At 49.9% G+C, this 22562-nt stretch overlaps 1 protein-coding gene across 1 annotated transcript in view; it reads left to right on the top strand.

Annotated features, from left to right (window-relative positions):
• DPP6 (dipeptidyl peptidase like 6) overlaps positions 1-22562 on the top strand; it is a 772951-nt gene that overhangs the window by 602351 nt on the left and 148038 nt on the right. The window contains exon 8 of the mRNA XM_060155875.1: positions 7506-7626. Coding sequence (XP_060011858.1) covers positions 7506-7626 — 121 coding nt within the window. The remainder of the gene's footprint in view (positions 1-7505; positions 7627-22562) is intronic.

The raw sequence follows: 22562 nt of genomic DNA, 5'->3' as shown, positions 1-22562 counted from the left end.
TGCTCTTTCTTGGCAGTGAATTCCGCTCTTTGGCATTAAATCCTGCATTAGTTTGCTGCATCAAAATGTGATGTAAAGTCTTCCACTGATTTTTGGTGGAAAGGGCCGAGGGGCAGTATTGACATGAGAAGCTGGAAGAGCCCTGCTGTTAGCACGGTGTCCTCGTAGCAGGGATCCAGCGGGCCGATGATGCTTATGTTAACAGTGCATTTCCTTTAAGTGTGCTTTATAGCCCTCAAGGTTTCTCCAGCAAAATTGTCTCCTTTCATCCTCCCAGTAGCACCACAAGGCTGGCACGGCAGGTGATTATCTCTATTTATGGGTGGCGAAATCCAGCGGCAGAGCAGCAAGTGAATTTTGCCACGTCCCCCCTCTGCCTGGGCAGGAACCAACCTGAGAGCCAAGTGTGCTGAATTTCAGGCGACGGATTAACTGGGGAAATGACACGCTGACACAATAGACTCGGGAGTCTTGGCCACCTGCACAGGCCAGATGAGAGCTTACTGAGCAGCTGCTCGGCACCCTGCCTGGCTGATCGGAGGTGCGCACACGCCTGTTTGTGGGGTTGGTGTGATGCTCCCAAACTGGATAAGGACAACCGAGAATCTGGAAAACGCTCCTTGATCAACAGCGTTGCCGTCCCCCCATCACTGCGTTTTCCAGGCACAGTTACAAACTGGAATGATGGAAGTTCTCTTCCTTGCCCAGGTGAGCAGTAGAATGGCCAAAACGGAATGGGAGAGCAAAACAGTAAGGAAAGAATTTATTTAATCTACAAATTGGTCACTTCCTGAAACTGAGCGTTGAGTAATCGGAGAGTGATTCTCAGCACCTTCACGTGTTGACGTGGGAAAACATGTGTCTGCACACATACACGTATGTTATTCCCCTTTAGTTCAGAGGCTGCGGCTTCCACCGTCATCAGGTTCTGTAGATATGGTTTGGAAAGGCCAATTGTACTTTGTTTCCAGCAGTCTTTCTCACATAATCTACACAAGAAAAGTCTTCGGTGTGGCTTGCTGACTGCTTCTTGTGAGCGTGCAGCCAGTCTCTGCCCCCACTGGGGGAGCGCACAGTGTTCTGAGCAGCTTTGGGTATTGTTGTTCAGTCTGATAGTTTGGTAAACAAAATATTCCCGTTGTAATAAGATTTCTTTCTGTTCTTCATGAATACAAATGCTTCTGTATGATCAGTACTCTGATCTACGTGTTTCTGTCCTCCACCCATTTTTTTTTATTGCACAATGAATATGATTCATGATTTCTATTCATAGGGGTTTATCCTAGGGAGATGTCAGAGGTGCAGTGAAGTACAAAGATGCACACAAGAGCATTTTTATTGTCATAAAAAACAGAACAGATGTCAAACAATAGGGACATAATTGAATAAACTACGGTATATCTCCTAAAAGGCATGTCTCAGAGAATGCTCACTGACATGGAAAATCATTTCTGATGTAGATTCTAAAACAGTGTGCAAACCCGTATATGTTATATGACTTCAGTTTCATTAAAACTAGGTTTTATACCCCACCAACCAACACACACATTCTCTCTCTCTCTCTCTCTCTCTCTCTCTCTCTAAAATACAAGAAAGTGTATTTTAATAGTCATATTTTGTGTATGTGTGTGGTTTGTAGGGTTGTGACGTTTTAACTTTCTCCCGTATTTTCAATAATAATGGTGAACGTGCAGAGTCAGGGTTTGGTGGCTTTTGTTGCCCTGTTTTCCACCTTCATAGTCAGCCGAACTGATGTGTGATCTCCAACCAGCTAGTTTGCTTTTCAGAAATATGCCCAGCGCTGTTTTACTGCTCCCTCCTTTTAGTGTTGGTAAATATCCCTTCTTGTAATTGTTCCACACTAACTTTACTCTGGTAACGACTCAGAAGTCCCACCATCACCCGGTTTCTCCTGACATGAACCCAGGGAAGAGGGGCCATTCTCGGAGCCTGATGGCTGCTGGAAAACACCCACAGCAGGGGGCGGGGGGGTCCTCATGTCCACCAAGCAGATGTGCTGACTCGCAAGTCCACAGAGGCCACGCTTGGCACCAGCTGGACTCAGAAGGGTGTAGACAGGAGCCGTTGGCTGGCAGATGGTCTCGGGTGCACCTCCCCCGCAGCGTTCCACACAGCCACCCACCCGACAGCTGTGTAGCAGTGTCTTCTCCCCGGCCCCCACCGGTGACAGCTCAGTAAACGGGACCCCTGTGGGTGGGTGTGGAATCCCTGCCAGGTGCCCAGAGGGAAGTGCCCAGTGACTGGAATCATGCACTTGAGGAGGTCACGGTGATGGCTTCCTCCCAGAGTTTACGGTTCTCCTCGACCAGTTGCAACACACCAGAAATAGCATCACCTACCATTAGAGCCCATATCCACCCTTACCAGGTGTCCAGGGCAATAGAAACAGAAAGTTACCTGAAGGTCAATTTCTATGCAGGGGGAACCGGCCATTAAGTTCTGAAGGCAGGAGGGTTTCCCAATCTGTTAGCCACAGTTGGTAATTCTGACCTTCTGTTATGTGGCCTGTTGATGAAACCATTCAGGGGACCAGAGGTGACATAGTACACCCAGAAATTAAAGCCATGTGGACACACGAACCTGATGGGCACCAGCCTCCCGAAGACATACTGACCTCTCTGTCAGCAGTTTGCTTCTTCACCAGAGTCTGCCACCGGTGTTGACCGGGTGGCAAGGTTTAGAGACAGAATTTCCATGTTCTGGTGACATGGCTTATCTGTGTGCAGTGTTCCAGTAATGTCAGTTAACTGTGCAGTGTTTCCAGTGGGATTAGAATGGCCTACAACAGAGACGATCCCAGTTGCTGTGCAAATACATTGCTTCCTTATGACCACTGCTGAACCAATGGGCGCTACCATGACCACCCAAGCTGTTCTGTTTCACACTATAAATTAAGCTTAATGTCATATATAACGAGATCGTTCATCCTCGTTTACTGTGGGAAGTGTTAGTAAAATTGTGCCTGGTCAGGAAATGGGGTAACCCAAAAGAGGAAGTAGAAAGCCAGGGGAAAAGCAATTAGTAAGTAGTGACCACTACCGGGGTGTGTTCTCGAGATCAGCACGGTCGCTCTACCGTGTCAGTTAAAGAAACCTAGGCTGACATGATAACTGGGGGTTTTAGCTGAAATATAGAGAATCTGTTTTCCCCCTTGACAGTAGCATGTTGGGTTCACTATGAATGTTGAATTTTGCCTTCATGATAAATAGTTCTCCTTGGGAATACAAGTGTAGTAATCACATCAGTAATTAATTTGCTAAACGTCTTTTCCTGATCTCAGACGCTCATAAGACCTTTGGATTCAACAATGTTAAGTATGGAGGAAACCTTAGGGACCGTCCAGTCAACCTCGTATTTTGTAGTGAAGGACATGAGATTCAGTGAGGTTAAGTAACCTGCTCAGAGCTGGACAACTAGTTGTCTCAACTAGAATTTAGGTTTCTACTTCAAGTCCAGCATTCTCTAATTTATAATTCCACCAGAGCTGTGCTGCTCTCTTTTAGTCAAGCACTGAGCTGTTCAATATGTTTTCCTTTGGGCCTTGTTTGTCCAGAACTAAAAGCTAAGTTGTGCCCAGTTATGGTACTTATCCCATTCCTGGTTCCTGAGATAATGAGCTCCCCCTTTAGCTCCGTGTGTCTTCGAGCTGAGCTTTATCGTAAGCACCCTGTGAAAATGTGGGTATTCTTCCTGGTCTAGCTCAGGTGTCACCTCCCGCATGAAGTCTCGCCTAATCTCTCCAGGCAGAACAAACCTTTATAATGATGATAGTAACCACAACAAGAATAAGTGTTATTGGGGCTTCCCTGGTGGCGCAGTGGTTGAGAGTCCGCCTGTCGATGCAGGGGACACGGGTTCGTGCCCTGGTCTGGGAAGATCCCACATGCCGCGGAGCGGCTGGGCCTGTGAGCCACGGCCGCTGAGCCTGCGCGTCCAGAGCCTGTGCTCCGCAACGGGAGAGGCCACAACAGTGAGAGGCCCGCGTACCGCAAAAAAAAAAAAAAAAAATGAATAGGTGTTACTGAGCCCGTACTTTGTGCTGGGCACTGTTCTCAGTGCTTTGAAGTTGTCAGTTCACTCAGCCTCATAGCCACCCTAAGACTGAGTTCTGCATTGATCTGTATTGACAGACAAAGAAACTGAGGCAACTAGGAGTCCAGCACTGGCTCAGGTCCTGCAGCAGGTCCACTGTGCTCCCAGAGCACATGGTGCAGATGCCTTTGCAGGGCCTGGAGTGGGCTGAGGTGTGTAGGACCCAGACTCCCATTTGTAGATGTGAACATCTTCAAAGCAAAGTGCACTGTTCCTTAGAGCTTGTTTCCTTTTGTTTTCCTTCCATTAAAAATAAAGCCAAGGGACTTCCCTGGTGGCGCAGTGGTTGAGAATCTGCCTGCCAATGCGGGGGACACGGGTTCGAGCCCTGGTCTGGGAAGATCCCACATGCCGCGGAGCAACTAGGCCCGTGAGCCACAACTACTGAGCCTGCGCGTCTGGAGTCTGTGCTCCGCAACAAGAGAGGCCGCAATAGTGAGAGGCCCGCGCGCCACGATGAAGAGTGGCCCCTGCTTGCCACAACTAGAGAAAGCCCTCGCACGGAAACGAAGACCCAACACAGCAAAAATAAATAAATAAATTACTAAACTCCTACCCCCAACATCTTCTTTAAAAAATAAAATAAAATCAAGTCAAGATGAAAAGGGATTTAATATCTATCATAGCAAATTTTACTTCTTCAGAATATTGTCTATGGTCTGATTTGATTCAAAAATTTATTGTAGGCTTAGGATGCATAAAAGAAGTTGAAATTTCATAATACATCTTACCCTTAGGCAGACTCGTAAGAACAGCTACTGAAATTAAATGAGGATGTGTACTTGTGTCTAGAAGTTTTCCAGCTCATTTCTGGTTGAAGTGAATCTTTGAAGAGGCAAGAGTCCTGAGCAGGAAGCTAATACTTGATAGAGCTTTCAGCTCCAGGCTTCCATGACAACGATCTATGGGAACTGCCCTTTCTGCATCTTCAGTTTAAAATGTCAATATTTACGCTATTTCCTACACTTGCAAAATACCCTTTCTCACTGGTCTCTTAAATGACACTGACAGTATTTTTTTTAGAATTTCTTTTTAAAAAAATCTGATTGAGTCCTGTTCTTGGTCCACAAAGCTCAGTTTCCACAGACATTGGATATTTGCATCATGTGCTTAGGTCCTTGTGGGGGTAGCAGGCAAAGAATTTAGACAGAGAAAACACAGGGCAGAATTGAGCAGTGCCTGGAGAACGGGCTGATTTATACTTTAAGAGCTTCGGGAGACATTAGATTTGTCCTGGGCCACTGCTTCATAGATTTGGTTGCACACTGGAATCGCCCAGGGTGTTTCTTTAAAATACTGGTGCCAGGGGACATCCCTGGTGGCTCAGTGGTTAAGACTCTGAGCTCCCAGGCTTCCCTGGTGGCGCAGTGGTCGAGGGTCCGCCTGCCGATGCAGGGGACACGGGTTCGTGCCCCGGTCTGAGAAGATCCCACATGCCGTGGAGCGGCTGGGCCCGTGAGCCATGGCCGCTGAGCCTGCGCGTCCAGAGCCTGTGCTCCGCAACGGGAGAGGCCACAACAGTGAGAGGCCTGCGTACCGCAAAAAAAAAAAAAAAAAAAAAAAAAGACTCCGAGCTCCCAATGCAGGGGGCCCGGGTTCGATCCCTGGTCAGGGAACTAGATCCCCCATGCGTGCCGCAACTAAGGAGCCCGCAAGCCACAACTAAGGAGCCTGCCTGCTGCAACTAAGACCCAGCACAACCAAATAAATAAATATTTTAAAAAATAAAAAAAATAAAATACTCATGCCAGGGTCCCACCCCTAGATCCTAACCACTGGGCTGGGCTCTTGGACCTGGCTGTAGGATATGTCAGACCTCCTCAGATCATTCTAATACACATCAGAATTCGAGAGCCACTGACCTAACCCACCCTCCCCCCGGCCCCAGGGTATTTGGGGCTGACCTAAGGTCAGAACTGTAGCATCTTCCAGGACACCCCAGGCTGCACATGGGCCACCCAGTTGCTCCAGGGAATGGCTGGGGAACCACTTCGTCTCCTCCTGCAACTTCACTCCCCACGCCCAGGGCATCCCCCCACTGTCCCTGGCTGGTCCATCTCTGTCTGTCTCCACCATCCCCCCCGCCCCCCGCAACTGACGGATGACTCCAGCCCTGCCTTCTCATCTGCATGGGCCTGGGCTCGCCCACAGAAGACTTGCCTCTAGCCACGTTGCTCCCCTTCTCGAGCTTCTGCCAAGGGCTTCCTGCTGCCTCTGGGGTCCTGTAGCCCACGGACGGACCCTTGGGGGCTGGCACCCGCCTCTCCCCCACCCCCTGGGCTTCCATTCCTGCTGCCCCTCCCCCTCACGCCTGGAGCTCTCGTCCAGCTCCCCAGGCCCATGCCTGCCTCTGGTTCTCTCTCACACTGTTACCTCCGTGTAGCCTAATTTCTCAGCCCCCCTTTCTTCATCCTGCTCGCCGTTCAGATCTCAGCCTAAAGCCCAGTTTCTCAGAATCCTGACACCTGCCACAGCACGGGTGAACCTTGAGGACGTTATGCTCAGTGAAATAAGCCAGACACAGAAGGACAAATGCTGTGTGGTTCCTGTCACACGAGGTCCCTGGAGTCGTCAGATTCCTGGACACAGAAAGCAAAAGGGTGGGGGCCGGGAGTGGGGGAGGGGGATGAGGAATCATTGTTTAATGGGGACAGAGTTTGAAGTTTGCAGGATGAAAAGAGTCCAGGAGATGATGATGGTGATGGTTGCACATCAGTGTGAATGCACTTAACGCCACTGAACTGTACACTTAAACGTGGTCAAGGTGGCAAATTTTGTGTCATGTATGCTCTACCACAATAAGAAAACTTCTTTCCAGTCACTTTCTCAGGGACTCCTTGCCTGCCTTTGGCCTAAGTTAGTAGTACTGTTACGTGTTCCCAAAGCTCCTCAGAACATTTTCCTGTTAAAGTTTGTCTTCTTTACCGGATTGTGAGTAAAGGCACATGATACGTCCCACCTCATTCATCCCTGTGCTCTCCCATGATTGGCACAGAGTTGGTGCCCACTAAGTAACTTTTCATAAATGTTGAGTGAATAAATTACAGATTTCAAGCTTCCCAGCCCACCAGTCACAATTGCTAGGAAAAATACAGTTGCTAAGATAGTCAAAGCCATTTGATGTTAACATACCCAAGAGTATCAGACAGATTGTCTGGTCATGGTAAATGATAACATTGGGTGCACTCTGTGGAGTTTGAGTCTCCGGTTGACCTTAAATGTAGATGATTTTGGAGGTGGGCGAGTTCCAAAGGGTCCCGAGACTACGTCTGTCCTGTCAGATAAATGCAAAGGAAAATGCGGACCACATTGCTGGTTTGGGATTTTTAAAGAACACCCTATTTGTAAGCACTTCGTTGATTAACGCTATGTTTTTTCTCTTTCCAAATTAGATATTTATCTTTGAAAACAATATCTACTACTGTGCACACGTCGGGAAGCAGGCCATCCGTGTGGTCTCAACTGGGAAGGAAGGCGTGATTTACAACGGCCTTAGCGACTGGCTGTACGAAGGTACGTGGGATGTGGGAGGCTTGGTGCCTGTGGTCACTGCTGCTGCTGCGTCACTGGGATTGGCCATGGTGGTGTTTCCTCTGACTCTGTCAATTAAACTCCGTTTCTTGAGGTTCTGCTAAATTACAAAGAGACTGTGGAGCCTCGGGGAGCAGCAGGCGACCATCGGGGGCCTGCGGTGTCAAGCACTCACCTGGTGGCCAGGTGGGCAGGGCATCCTACAACCCTGTGCTGTGCTGGTGGGTGACTCCCGGAACAGTCAGGATCCCAAACGTGCAGGTTTCCTGCTCCCTTTCTGAGAGGTTGAGTGCCTGGTACTGCCTGGGGAAGGGAGAGCTGGAAAAGACATCAGAGGGTAAAGCTTCCAAAAGAAACGCGTCAGGGTGGCCTGCTGGCCTGTGAGCATCCGCCTCATCGGACGTTTTCTGATACTGGTTTTCCTCTGGCACCAGAGGACTCCAGCGGTATGCATTATTAAATGACTAAAAATCTGAGCGAGAAGCTCTCTTCTTAAGCATTTATAACCCGTCTCCACATTAATGACAACTTCGTCGTAACAATAACAGCCCTGTATTGATTGCCGTTAGTTGCCAGGCGCTATGCTAAGCACTTTAGTGCTTTTTATTACCTCATTTACCTGCCACGTTAGTCCAGGCTGCTCTAAGGAACACCACAGACTGGGCGGCTTAAGCAACTTTTATTTCTCGTAGTTCTGGAGGCTGGGAAGTCCAAGATCAGGGCTCCAGCAGAGCTGGTGTCTGGTGAGGGCTCTCTTCCTGGCTTGCAGACGGTCACCTTCTCCCTGTGTCCTCACATGCCAGAGGGAGAGAAAGTCATGGGGAGGAAGCTCTGGTCTCCTCATCCTCCTAGAAGGGCACTAACCCCACCGTGGAGGCTCCACCCTCGTAACGTCATCACCTCCCAAAGGCTCTACCCCCAGACACCATCACATTGGGGATTTTGGCTTCCACCTGAATTTTGTGGGGCCACAGACATCCAGTCCATAACGCCCTCATGAGAGCATTCTGAGATGAATGCTGTTATGGACATTTCACAGAGGAGGCTCAGTGAGGGTAAGTCATCTGCCCAAGGTTACACGAGGTTAGGGGAGATGTATCATGGAGTATCACTGTTCAAGTGCAGGACTATCCCCTTTCTGGAAATGCAGATGTCAGCAGGATGCCGACGCAGCCCAGCACTGGGCTGATAAACAGCTGGTGTTCTTGTCAGCCTACTGGTCTGAGACCACATGATCACAGGAAGAATTCACTGTGCTGGGCTGGGGCAAGGGTGGGGGGCGGTCAGGGGACCCCCAACGGGGTCTGGGCATGATCAAGCCCATAAAATACCATGTTTCCTCAGTGCTGTGCATTCCTCAAGCTGGGTTCTGCATTGCAGGGCTTTATGTATCCTAAAGGACAGAGCGGATAGACCTGTATGCTTAGTCCCACTTCCCATCGTGATTTCACTGAAGTCACTGAAGCACAAGGTTGACTTGATTTCCATTTTTTTAAAGTGAGATGTAAGTCGTAGACAGTAAAATGCACAATTATAAAGACATGGTTTCATGGGTTTGACACAGTATACACTGGGCAGCCCCATCAAGATATAGAACATTCCAGGACCTCCCTGGCGGTCCAGTGGTTAGGACTCTGCACTCGCATTGCCAGGACCCGGGTTCAGTCCTTGGTTGGGGAACTAAGACCCTGCAAAGCCATGTGGCATGGCAAAAAAAGAAAAAAAAGATATAGAGCATTCCATCATCTCAGAAAGCACCGCCGAGCCCCTTTCCAGTCACGTCTCCCCTCACCCCAAGCTTCCCTTCCAGAGGCCCCTACCATCCTGATTTCTGTGCAGCTGGCTTCCTGCAGAATGCCGGGACGTGGGCGCGCATCTAGGCCGGCCCTCTCGCTGCGCCTCCCTGGAGTCCCGTGTTTACTCCAGCATGGCTGCTGCTGCTCGGAGCACCCAGGATTCCGGTACTGAGCTGCCTTCTGGGCCCAGGAGAATCGACCTTGAGGTTTCATCGGGCTCATACAAGGGAGCCACTGGAACCAAATGGACACTGTCCAGCTTCCACTGTGCTTCCACTGTCCTGTGCACAAACAGCCTTATGAGCAGCAGGCCCCAAGTTCCAGGGCGATCAGGGCAGTGACAACCCAATGACCCCTAAGAGAGAGAGGCCCCTGGAGCCCTGGCTGGAAGGACCTAGACCTGCCCTAGGAATAATCTCCTTCAAAAATCCATCACCAGGAGATGGAGAATGTCTTTTTTAGTATCTTCCTAATAAAATAAAAAGCTCATTGCCTTGCAATTCAAAGTAAGCTTTTGTTTCAGCAAATCCGTTGAAAAGAAATATTTCCTCAAGGCATTTACCCAGAATTGTGTTCGTGTGATAACAGGGCCCCACGTGTTCTAAATCAGTCCCAGGTGATGTGGCAGCTTCATCTCCTTAGTGCTGCCCCCTGGAAGGTTATATTTGCTGATGCTTCGGTCTCTGAAGTTGGGAGCGTGAGAGCTCTGGGGAATCTCGATTCCTTTTTTAATAATTGGAAGGTAAACTCTGAAGATTGCCTTTTTCTAATCTGTGACTTAACTGCTTCACTTCCACATGCTACTTAAAAAAAAAAAAAAAAGGAAAAAAAGATTAGGGGGAAAAATACCCTGACAGCATTTGCAGGGGGCCTGACTCGCTTGGAGGTGTTAGTTCTGAGAAGAAACGAAGCTATATAAGTTCTAAACCACCCTGCAGTCCGTAGGCTTGTTGGCAGTCAGATGCCATATTGATTCGTTGTGTTCCCCAAAAAGGAACTTTGAACATATTGAACATTTCAGAATATCAAGGACTGAGGGAGAGAAGAAGGAGACCTGGGGGCTGCCAGGAATCTCCATCCCTGGACCAAAGGTTTACATGCACTCGGTAGGAAACTTCCCCAACTCACTGCCGCAAGCCCCACGCACGGAAATGCACCCGCGGCCCTGCCTGCAACCTCAGACCACGTGTCTCACTGACTTTCCAGTTGCCCTGCCTCGTGGTGGCCACACACTGATCTTGAGAAGCAAAGTGCATGTCTTTATTTTACTCTTCTGGGCAGATGTCATGGAGTTACATAGAACTTTGATTTTAATATGGGATTAAAGACAAAAGTGTCCTACAAACTGTTTTAAGGTTTACGAAAGTTGGTTATCCAGAAACTAAAGATGTCACTAGTTTTTTGAGAAGTCAGAAAGGAAGTTTCTGTTAAGAATTTGCACTTTCATGCAAGTGTTAGCAATTTTGCAAAGCTCCTAATATGTAGGCTTATGGGCAAAGAGCTGGATTGTCCAAATTTTTATGAAAGGTTCATGGTTACCAGTGGTACAGAGATGGTTGTATTTCCCAGTTGCTGCTACTTGTTTATATTACTGGGTTGGCCAAAAAGTGCCTTCGGTTTTTAAGTAAAAGTAAAGACACATTTCTCATTTCCACTAAGAACTTTATTGAACAACGTATTCATCCTTTTGTTCCACTACCTTCTGCCATTTTTCAGGCAACTTCATAATTCCATCTTCCCAAAACTTTTTATCTTTTTGAGCAAAGAACTGTTCCAGGTGTCTTCCAGGGAACTGAAATTTTTTCCATTAAGAGAATTTTGTAAAGACCGAAATAAATGGAAATCCAAAGGTGCAATGTCTGGTGAATATGGCGGATAAATCAGAACTTCTCAGCTAAGCTGTAACAGTTTTTGCCTGGTCATCAAAGAAACATACAGTCTTGCGTTATCCTGATGGAAGATGATGCATTTTCTGTTGACTAATTCTGGACACTTTTTGTCGAGTGCTGCTTTCAGTTGGCCTAATTGGGAGCTGTACTTGTTGGAATTAATCTTTTCATTTTCCAGAATGAGCTCATAATAGAGGACTCCCTTCCAATCCCACCATATACACAATATCACCTTCTTTGGATGAAGACCGGCCTTTGGTGTGGTTGATGGTGGTTCATTTTGCTTGCCCCACGATCTCTTCCGTTCCACATTATCGTACAGTATCCACTTTTCATCACCCATCACAATTTGTTTTAAAAACGGAACATTTTCATTCCATTTAAGTAGAGAATTGCATGCGGAAATACAGTCAAGAAAGTTTTTTTTTTTTTGCTTAACTTGCGTGAAAGCCGAACATCAAAGCGATGAACATCACCAAGCTGGTGCAGGTGACTTTCAGCGCTTGATTTGGATATTTTGAGTATGTCGGCTGTCTCCCGTGTGGTATAACGTTGATTTTTCTCAATGTCTCGATTTGATCACTGTCAACTTCAGCTGGGCTACCTGACCCTGGAGCATCGTCCAGTGAGAAATCTCCAGCACAAAACTTCACAAACCACTTTTAACACGTTCCATCAGTCACAGCACCTTTTCTGTACGCTGCACAAATCTTTTGGTGTTTCAGTTGCGTTTTCACCTTTCTTGAAATAATAAAGCATAGTATACGGAAAATGTTGCTTTTTTTCTTCCATCTTCAATATTAAAATGGCTACACAAAAATTCACCAATTTTGATAAGTCTTTTTTAAATAGACGCTGATATGAAGCTGTCACAATCTACCAATAGTGTTTCGAATGAAGTTAAAGATAACTAAGCGCTACCAGAGTCATCTTATGGAAAAAACCAAACGAACCTTTTGGCCAACTCAGTATTTTCATTTTCATCATTGCCATCATACACAGGAGGTATAGTGGTACACAGCACAGAATTTTGGGCCAATAATTTTTCAGTAATGAAACTTTAAGTCATTACATGTTTCCACTAAACTAGGAGACCTCCACACCTCTATTGCCAAAGCAGTCATATGCGTAACCCTAAATAAATAGCAGTATATTCAGTGATAGGTCATTATCGTGAAATGGCTCATACCCCAGTGGAAAGCCAGTATTCAGTGATAGGTCGTTATCGTGAAATGGCTCATACCCCAGTGGAAAGCTGGAGTGTGTCAGGCTCGTTTGAGAACCACTCTGTCCCCACGTGTGTACCAGTCCTTGTCACCTCAACTCCTCTGAGACCCGATGGAGGTAGGGTGGGGGCAGTGAACTTGAGAAGGTGTTCACAGAGCACAGCCTGGCACCATCAGGCTGGGATGTCAGGGAGAGCCGAGAAATGCCTGGAGGGCATTTATTTAACATCTGGTTTGGTGCGGATGAAACCCCGGGATGAATTTTACCCTGAGCTAGTCCAGAGCTTGGTGGTACTCGGAAACGTGATTGCATGCAGGGAGGCTGCTCGGCCGGCAGCCTCGCCACGTGAGAGTCAGCGGGAGTGATGCTGAATAAGGCCCCTGCTGGCTGCTCCGCGTCAGCTCCTCTGCTTGGCTTCAGGACCTAGGCAGTCAGGCAGTGCCTGGTTGACAGTGACCAGAGGGAGAAGCAGGAGAGGACCGGACGCTTCTGTTGTGCCCTTGCCCGGGCCCTCAGCTCTCCCTCCCTAGCACACCTCCTCCCCTTTCCCAGAGTCCCGGTGCTCCTGATGGCCAACTGCCCCGTGGGCCATGGTCCCCATGGTACTCTGTCCTCTGCCCACCTGCCCGGGAGCCCCCAGGCCCTCCCCCCAGCCCCGTGCTGACTGCCTGGGTTCACTTGGGGCTGGGGTGCAGCTGGGCCCCCTTCCCAGGGCTGATGCGGGTGGAGGCACTCGCAGTGCATCCTGCTCCCAAGCTTAGAGTGCTCTAGAAAGCCTGTTCTCGCTGGGGCAATGGAAGTCGCGGGAGCTTTGCTAAGCTGGAGTCGTTCAGAGCTGCCCATTTGACACGCGAGCCTGGTCACGTGGTCCTTACCCTTCACGTTCAGACTCTTGTCCAGAGGCTGCAAAGCCTGGGTGAGGCTGAGGCGTCTTTGCTTTTCTTAACACTGTCTCTTCAAGTATCTTTCAGAGTCAGCACTAATGACCTTACAGTTTTCTCTCCACAGAGGTGCTCTGAGAGACCTCAACGAGAGGCCAGGGGGGCCCCGGTGGATGAACTAAAATTCTTTACTGACTTTTGTTTTGGGTGTGACTCCACGCCTTATAATTTGGATTATTCAAGGAGGCAGGGAGTTGACTGGGGGAATGGCTGTCATGGGAAGAAATGTTACTACGACTGAAGCCCTTACGGAGATTTGTGGGGTGATTCTGAATATGTGTGCTTTCCACGGGAACTATTCCCCCGTAAGGAAAAGAGTTCTTCCCCGATCATCCAGAGCCCCGCAGTCTCTCTAAATTCCCTGCGGTGAAATTGCTAAGTAACGTTTCCCGCGGAACGTGCCTGTTGGGTTTAACGTAAACTTGTGGTTTATTCCATGCTTGGGGAGCTGTGTGTGCTGACTTGTACACTTAGGCTCACTGTGTCCGCTGCCCACTTTGTACAGGTCGTCAGTGGACTGAGCCAGTGGGATCCCCTGTGGCCACAGGCCTCTAGTGAACAGCCCTCTCCTGGGACTATTATGTGTAGGTAGAGGACATACTGCACACCAGATTTTTGTCAGTAAGAAAGTGTTTCTAATGCCCCTTGCACTATTTTTAAAACTCCCTGAAACACATTTCGATCATGAAATTTTGCGAAGCTTATAGAGCCAGCCACATACTGGAGTGTACATTCTTGATTGAGTTCTTCAAATGCTAATGTCCTGAAGTACCTGGTTAGGGCACTTCAGCTGCTAGCAAACTGCATCCTGGTGGTAGATGAAAGGAATTGACACGCCCATCGTGCATCATTCCCACTGGACTGATGGCTTTAAAGAAAGTTACATGGCCAGGAGTTCAGTGGACTTAGAATCATGGTCAGTTCTGTATGCTATTATTCAAAGCACAGATCTGTAGTTCTTTGGATTAGTGGTGGTTACTTCTCTGATTTACATGATGGGAAATCTTGGTCAGACCAGGAAATCTCTATCAGGAAATGGCCAGAAGCTTGTGATTGGCTTTACAGAGCCCTCTTGTGTAAGGGTGGCAGAGCTGTGGTAAAGGCAGGGTCTTTGCAGCAACCATGCCTGCCTTTGAATCACAGCTTCACCACGTAGAAGCTACGTGAACCTGGGTGAGGTTGAACTCTTTGTGTCTGTCTTCTTATCTGCAAAACAAGAGTAAAGGTCATCAATGTTCCCTAAGGTCATCATGGAAGTTAAACGAGCTGATACGTGTACAGTTCTTAGAACAGTGCTTGGGACTAGGAAACTGCAGCTGTTGCTGTTAAAACTACTGTTACTTTATCTGTAACTCCAAAAATTAGTCACATAGCACGTACGCACCTCATTTTCTCACCTGGCATCGCCAGCAGTCAGGAGCACTAATGTGTAGTCCATTCTCCTCCAGTATCGGTTTCAAAGACTATTAAAATCTATTCACTCATGAGTTATTGTCTATAATGTGTTATATAAGAAGTACATGGCTTCCTACTCAACCTGGAGAGGATGTCCGTGCAGATATGCACATCGCCCTGGAACCTTCTGTCTGCATTTAGAGTCACGAGCCGGAGTCACATCCCTCACTTGTCACCGACGCCAGACAGCTGGTTAACCTATGAGCACCAGAGATCTTCTACCTCAGTAAAAAGTGTGCTTCAGGATGGCTTGTAGAAATTAAATACTTAAAAATCATATTCCAGTTCATCTATGGCTTCTAAAGAAGGATGTGAATGTCAGAGAGATGATGAAAATCCTGAATGTAACCAGCCTCTGGAAAGCCTCCAGACCCGGGAGGCGCTGCCGTGGAGCAGTGGCTCCAGACGGCAGGGCCTTCTGCGCGGTAACTCAGCGCCTTCAGTATTTAATGTAAGTGAAAGGAGCGAGTTTCCCGCACAGCCCTTGCCTCCAGCTCCGTGACGTAGTAATGACCTTGACTTGCGTAGCAGGTGGCTTTTACCTTGTAGAGAGACACAGCAAAGGCTCATGCTGTTCAGTGGGGACCCACTCAGCTCCGACATCGAGGTGGACGAGATGCTTCAGTCTGTGTTCATCCCTTCTGTGCTCGCTCTGACCCCAAGAGAGACGTCCTCGGGTTTCTAGATGTCTGTGCATATCAGCATGAGAACAGTGGTCTAAGGCAGGGAGTGAGGTTGTCAGGTGCGTGGGGAGAAGGTGATGGCCAGCCTACATCTAAATGGCCACCAAGGGTCTCCTCGCCCCCTGGACCGGTCCAACCATATCTGGGCCCTCCACTTCCTCCTACGCCCCTCAAGTTCCATCACAACCTCCCCCGCCAGCACATCTCCCAACCGTGACGGTCCCTACACATGGCAATGCTTACCTGTCCTCACGGTGCTGCCTCGGCTCCAAAATTCAGATGCAGGATTCTAGAAACCCTCCCAGGGGAATCAGCTGGCCTCCCGTTTTTCACTGTCATCAGAACTTCCACAAACTTCCTTCAGCAGAAATAACAACCTGATTATTGAAAAGCAGGAACTGTAATCTCGTCGTAATTACGAGCTTCACTTTTTATCCCCAAAGGTAAAGGAATCAGGAGAGGCTTTAGCAATGGCGGCAGTCCCCTTACTAGGGGCCGAGGGGAGTGAGATTGAAGCTGACAGCTCCAGACCACCTCCTAAAGTGCCAGCCGTGGCTCACCTACTGCAGGAAAGTTTAACTGACTGTTTCTTCCATGGCACGCCTGACACGATTAAACAGGAATGAATCTATCGACTCCTCTGCAGGAGGAAGGCGCTGCCCTTATCCTGCCGCAGCTGCGGAAACTTGGCCTCAGCAACGTTAAGTGACTTCTCAGTGGTCACACAGCCAGTGAGTGGTTCCAATTTGGCCTCCTGACCACATGCCCATTGTGTGTATAAAAAGCTGCATTAACTTCTTGCAGGTTAAAAATAGGCTTGATCGATGCCCAAGTGATGAGTGGACCACCCGTCGCCTTGGCACGGTCTGCTCGCTCCACAGCCTTCAACACCCCCAGCTCCGTGCAAGGCGCTTCTCAGAGTGCAGATGTGAGAGCCCAGGGGGCCTGCGTGTGAGTCCCTGAGCTGCCACTCAGCCACCCGGTGACCTTGAGTGAGTCACGTATCTTGCCTGGCCCTCCCATCCCTCGCATGAAAAGTAAGAGCTCAGATACCTTCCCCAAAGAATTAGTGTGACGTTGGATGAGAGCATATCCGTGAGAGCACAGGTAGAACCACGTGAACGTGCCAATACGTGTGATCACGTATTAGCACATGGCTGTGAAGTGTTCCACGAGGATAAACCTCCCGCCTGCCTGCCCTGCCGCCAGGGCTACTGTCGGACGTGGCAAAGTCTCAGATGTCCGTGTGCCTGGCATGGAACGAGTGTCTACCGCGAAGGGGCGGAGGTGTTTTTAACGGGAAGGTGGACCCGGACACCTCAAAGCACAGCCTCTCCAGCGGGTTAAGGGCCGTGTTTGTGGCCTTGGATTTCTCCCAGCAGAAGCTTGCAGAGACTCATGGCTCATCATCTTCCTCGTCATGGCTCCTTGTTTTCCCTGCATATTCCCAGCACCCTTCTGATCGCCATGGTGACCATACGGTTTGGACTTTAATTACTATTATATCTTATTGCCTGCCGGGAGCATTCAGGCTGAGAGTTGCCATTTAAACTATGTAATCAACGGGCTGTCCAGTTGTGGGGATGAGGTGTTAGGCTGGTCGATCTCCTGGTGTTACCCCAAAGGTTCTCCACTGAAAAGGTGATGTGGCCCAAGCTGGGGCCCGACCGCTGCGCCGGCTGAGGAAGGAACGGTATTCTGACCCGGACACTCGGGCCAGCGGTGAGGGCCCTGACTGTGAAAACAGCTTTGGGAGATCAAATACTCGAACTCCGATCTGGAATTTCTCCTCAAGTTCAGTGCTAAGGGCAGGGCCTGTGACCTATGCTTTGCAACCCAGCGTCCTCCCTGGACTAAAATAAGCCCGGTCAGAGAAGGGGGAAGAGGATAGCTTAGGTCAGGCTGGGAATCACAAAAGCAGACCAACAAAGCAAACCAGACACCACCTCCCTGATTCAGAACGAGGGGAGTCACTCACGCCCCTCGCCGCACCCCTCGTCAGGGTGGAGGCGGGGCTGGGGCACGCCCCCCGTGGTCCCTCAGGGGCCCAGGCTGCTGGGGCCGCCCTCCTCTCGGGCGGGCAGGCAGCCCAGCCCAGCGCGCTAGTGGAGGAGGGGGTTCAGTTCTGGAGGGACGAACGCTAGCCTGCAGGTGACGCTGGTGGCCAGTCCTGCTCGTAACTCGCAATCCAGGGCTCGGTGCCCGGGCCCAGGAAGTGATGCCAGCAGCAGGAGACCCGGGCCCGGCAGAGGCGGCACTGAAGATTCCACATCTGGACGGCGGACAGCGGGCCCCAAGTCTGGGACCAGAGCAGAAGAGGAGCTACTGCGGGGTACGGGGGATCCCTCAGAGTCGGCGAGGAGATGGAGGGTCAGGTTCAGGGGGCGGCCAGGGAGTGCCGTGGGACCGGTGTGGTTGCAAGGCTGATGCCACCGCGCTGGACGCCGGGAGGTGTGGGGACCTGGGAGGGGGGATGCCGGGTGAGGGCCACCTGCCGGCTCAGAGCGCACGCAACGTTAGTGAGCTGCTGCAGGTGGACGTGCCACGTCCCTGCACTGGAGTGTTCAGGAGACAGCTGGGGGCTGAGGCTTTCTGTCCTTGCACACTCACCTTGTTTGCCACTCAATGGCTAATAGCTGGGCGAGTCCTCAGACTCACTAGCTTGTGGGTTTCCCTCTTCCATGGAAGGTTGGTCAGTGTCACCTGTGCCTTGTGGCCAGCTGCCTTCTTCTTGGCGTCTCCTTGGATTCCGTAAATTAATGGCTGTGGTTCCCAGCGGACAGCCCCCAACGGCAGGGGAGAGGCCCCAGGAGGGGCAGGCCCCCTTGAGCTGGTCGTTGTGTGACACTGTTTGATTAACTGCAAACCCCGGGGCCTCAGAGTCAGAAGCTGAGTCTGCACTTGATAGTCCAGCATGGGCCTTGTTAGTATCTCAGAAAAATAACTGATTGCTTTAATTCAATGTGAAATTTAAAAATCAGAAATAAGAGAAGTCTGAGAGGAAAACGTTCTCTAAACGTGTGGGAAGAATTCCCACTGGTCTTGAGAAATGTTTCTCACAATTAATTACCTAATCCTGAGAGATTCTGATAAATAATATATGATGTTCAGTGGTTATATTTTTAAAGCTTTTTAATTATGCATCGATTGTGAGAGTAAGATAAACACATCTTCATCTTTTTGCTGTAGAGTCTTAATGAAATTTGGGTATCGGTGGCTGAAATCTTGATGCTCTTGGGAATTCCAATTCCTTTTCGTCTTTTCTGTCTCCTTAAATCACATAAGGATGGGACACCATTTGCCCTAGTATTGAGAGTTTGTTAATACGTTCCACCAAAATGCAAACAGCAAATGCTTGACGGGAGACACATCAGGCTCCAGGCTTGTATGTGCTCGAAACAACTTCATCTGAGGCTCAGAGGCCAGATTCCTGCCTCTGCTCTTTCGCCACTGTACCTGCTTCCTAACCTCTTTGGGCCTTAGTTCCTTTTCCCTGGTCTGCAAACATAGTGCAGTGAACTCCATAACACTTCTCCCCACCCCGCTATGTTTTTGTACTTAAATGTCAGTGCTGGGGACGTGCAGCACAACAGCATGAGGTCAGTATTGGCGCCAGGTGACTTTGTGGTGAGCTGCTGACCTGTCTGCGGCTTTCCTTGGTGGGTGCGAGGGGCGAACAGCAGGGCGGGGGGCCAGCACGGGGTGCCTCTGTCTCCTGCCCCACTCCGCTCCCCTGACAGGACTGTACGATCCTCAGGGGATCCTGACCCGCCTTCTCCTTGCCCCCGGGGGAGACTGTCTGCGCTCAGGGAAGCAGCCTGCCTCTCTTCCTTTTACCCCCTTTTTCCTTTCTTTCTCTAAGATTTTCATTTTCAGTATAACTTTTCTCTTTGCTCAGGGCTGCCCTTGGGAAGGTGCAGGGTGGCGGGGGTGAGATGACAGCTCAGCTTCTCCATGTCAGAGCCACCTGGACGTGGAGTCATGGAGAAGATGCACTCTTATCTCTGATTCTATGAACTGGGGCCGTGCATGGAAGGCGATTGCAGGGCGTAGGTCTCAGGTCAGCCTCACCTTCGTACTCAGCCTCCCAGCAGTGGGAGAGCTGTCCTGGGAAGGTCACTGTCGTGGTGTCGGGTTATCCCAGAGTGACTCCTGCACTGGCCCCAAGGGCAGACACACAGGCCCCGTGTCTCCACCGCACAAGCTTGTGGCTCTGAGCCCCAGAGCAGGTCCCAGAGCCCAGTGCCCATCATCCCCAGGGCGAGCAGAGCATCTGCTCCCTCTGGCTCCAGCTGATGAGTCAGCCCCTCCCCGGGACACAGCACCTCCCTCCCAAGGCCATGGCTCATCCGTTCAATGGAAAATAGGCAGCCAAGCCAGGAAACTGCCAGGTGCCGGCTGTACCCAAAGGGGAGGTGACGTTGCAGCTCTTACCGGAAAACACCCGTCCAGCACCTTGTTCTTTTTGCAGGAATACGTACATCTGACCCTTGCTTTATTCATAGAAAAACCAAACAGCTGTGGGGACAGGAGCACGGAAGGTGTCGGGGTTTTAAATAGATGTTCCTGGGAAGGTGCCCGGTTTTCCAGGAGGTTATGGGGTCACTTCAAGAAGGAAGCAGGGGGCTTCTCTGGTGGCGCAGTGGTTGAGGGTCCGCCTGCTGATGCAGGGGACGCGGGTTCGTGCCCCGGTCCGGGAAGATCCCACATGCCGCGGAGCGGCTGGGCCCGTGAGCCATGGCCGCTGAGCCTGCGCGTCCGGAGTCTGTGCTCCGCAATGGGAGAGGCCGCAGCAGTGAGAGGCCCGCGTACCGCAAAAAAAAAAAAAAAAGAAGGAAGCAGGCCCTGCCCAGCCCTCAGGACAGAAGGTTCTGGATCCACTCCGAACCCTTGTATTTTCGGTTCTTTTGAGTGTCTGGCTCACACTGTCTTAATCACTCTCTGACTTCTTCGTGTCCCCATCACGTGACGTCCGTTAAAGGTTAATTCTCCCCCCCCCGCTTCCCACCAGCTGGGTTCCCCCCACAAATCCCTGTGCCCGTGTCCCTACACAGATGTGAGGAATTTGCATGTAACAGAATCCATTCCGTGAGGAAGCTACTGTGAGACCTAGCCCTGGCCCACGCCCTGGACTGATTATGGAACCTCATGCACAAAGATGGTGTTTAAGCACATCCGAGTCACATGGTACACATCTTCAGCACCATTTAGACACTTTGGCAGAATGACCTGTTCTGATTTAAGATTGTAAAAATATGAAACTCAGAAAACCAAGCAACCACTAATCAATTAACTCAAGAGCTAATTCCTTAAACATTTTTTCCAAATTTCCTTCTCTCGTGATGTTATCAGTACCTGGTCCCCAGTCTCTTTTTCAGTTTCTGTCTTTCGCTGCACACTTGCACATTTGAGATCCTGTGAGATGTGAGCCAACATAAGCTTGTCCTAAGGGGGAGGTTTATGAAATAGCTTAGGAAACCCTGATGGTTAGAAAATCCGTGGCCACCCGCCTACACCACGGGGAAAAGTCTGACAAGTGACGCTTCCCCCGCCTCCCATGAGCCAGGTGCAGACGGCAGGCGTGGGCGGGCAGTGCCCTCCTGTCCTGGCACCGTGGCAGCTTCCACTCAGCACTTCCAGCCTCCGGCCTCTCCACCTGCCTTGCATTGAGGAGGCTCTGGGTCCTAAAAGGAGTTGGGGTCAGAGCCCCCAGAACTTAGGGACAGAGGCACAGACTTCAGCGCCTGGCAAGTCCTCCCCAGATCCTCAGCATGCCAGAAGTCCCCCTATGTTCCTGGGCCAAAGGAAGGTTTCCTTGGACTCTTCAGGGAGCATAACACACTGCACCTTGGTGGCCATGCGGGTTGAAAGTCGGAAATGAGAAACCGTCCTGAGTGGTCATGGCTGAGATTTGTAGAAGACCAGGTGAGGCAGGGGTCTCGCTACCTGCCACGATGTCCAGATGCTCTCCACTCAGGCTGGGCCGTGTGGGTCTCTTTCTATGTGCTAGAGTTTTATATAATTACCTTTGTTTCATTGTAAATTTAACTGACTCTGGAAAAATCATCATTAAGGGAACAAAAAGCTGAACATTAAGGGAATTGAAAACTATGTAAAGGAAGCCTTTCAGGCTGCCAGGGAGCTGGCCTTCTCGGGGTAATGGGGCTTTACTGACTCTGACTCAGATGCTACAGGATCAGGAAAAAGGAAGTGATTTTTCCCGCACTGAGATCTCCCAAAGCAGGTGACACTAAAACAGATGATGCTTAGCAGCAGATGAGGAAGGAGTGTGTGTGTGTGAGTGTGTGTGTGTGTGTGTGTGTGTGTGTGTGAGAGAGAGAGAGAGAGAGAGAGACAGAAAGGCAGAGACAGAGACAGAAAGAGGCAGAGAGAGACAGAGATTTTACTAAAAAAAGAGATTTAACAAAAGTTTGAGGACTTTCTTTGCCCTCAGTGTGGCTGGCTCCTTTTGGCATCGCTGGAGTCCTAAAACACTGCCCTTCACGCGGGACAATGACAAGTAGAGTGGCCTAGTTGCTTTTACACGGCAGACGGATTTGCAGGTGGTCATCAAAGGGCCATCAGAGGCCTTGGGTGCCCACCCTAGAAGAGCAGCTTCTTGACAATTTCCTACTTAAAACTCGCCAGCCACTGGAGATGCATTTGTGGACTTTTTCCCCCCAGAATAAGAAAAGGAGGACGGGAGAATTGAGGCAATCTATCGGTGTTTGGAGAAGCTGCAAATTAGCAGCCAGCAAGGTTATAATGAACATTTGAGTGATCATGCCGTGGAATAAAAATCAAACCCAGACTCATGTCTCCTCCCTGAGGATGCTGCCCCCTGGTGGCCAGCCCAGGAATATAGGGGTGCGTCTGCCTGGTACTCCAGTGCTGATTTGCGGGAATTGGCAGACTGCTCTGATGATG

Source organism: Lagenorhynchus albirostris, chromosome 8 (genome assembly GCF_949774975.1).
Source record: "Lagenorhynchus albirostris chromosome 8, mLagAlb1.1, whole genome shotgun sequence".
Classification (NCBI taxonomy): domain Eukaryota; kingdom Metazoa; phylum Chordata; class Mammalia; order Artiodactyla; family Delphinidae; genus Lagenorhynchus; species Lagenorhynchus albirostris.
Note: the sequence above shows the minus strand (reverse complement) of the source record. Positions and strands in the feature narration are given on the sequence as shown.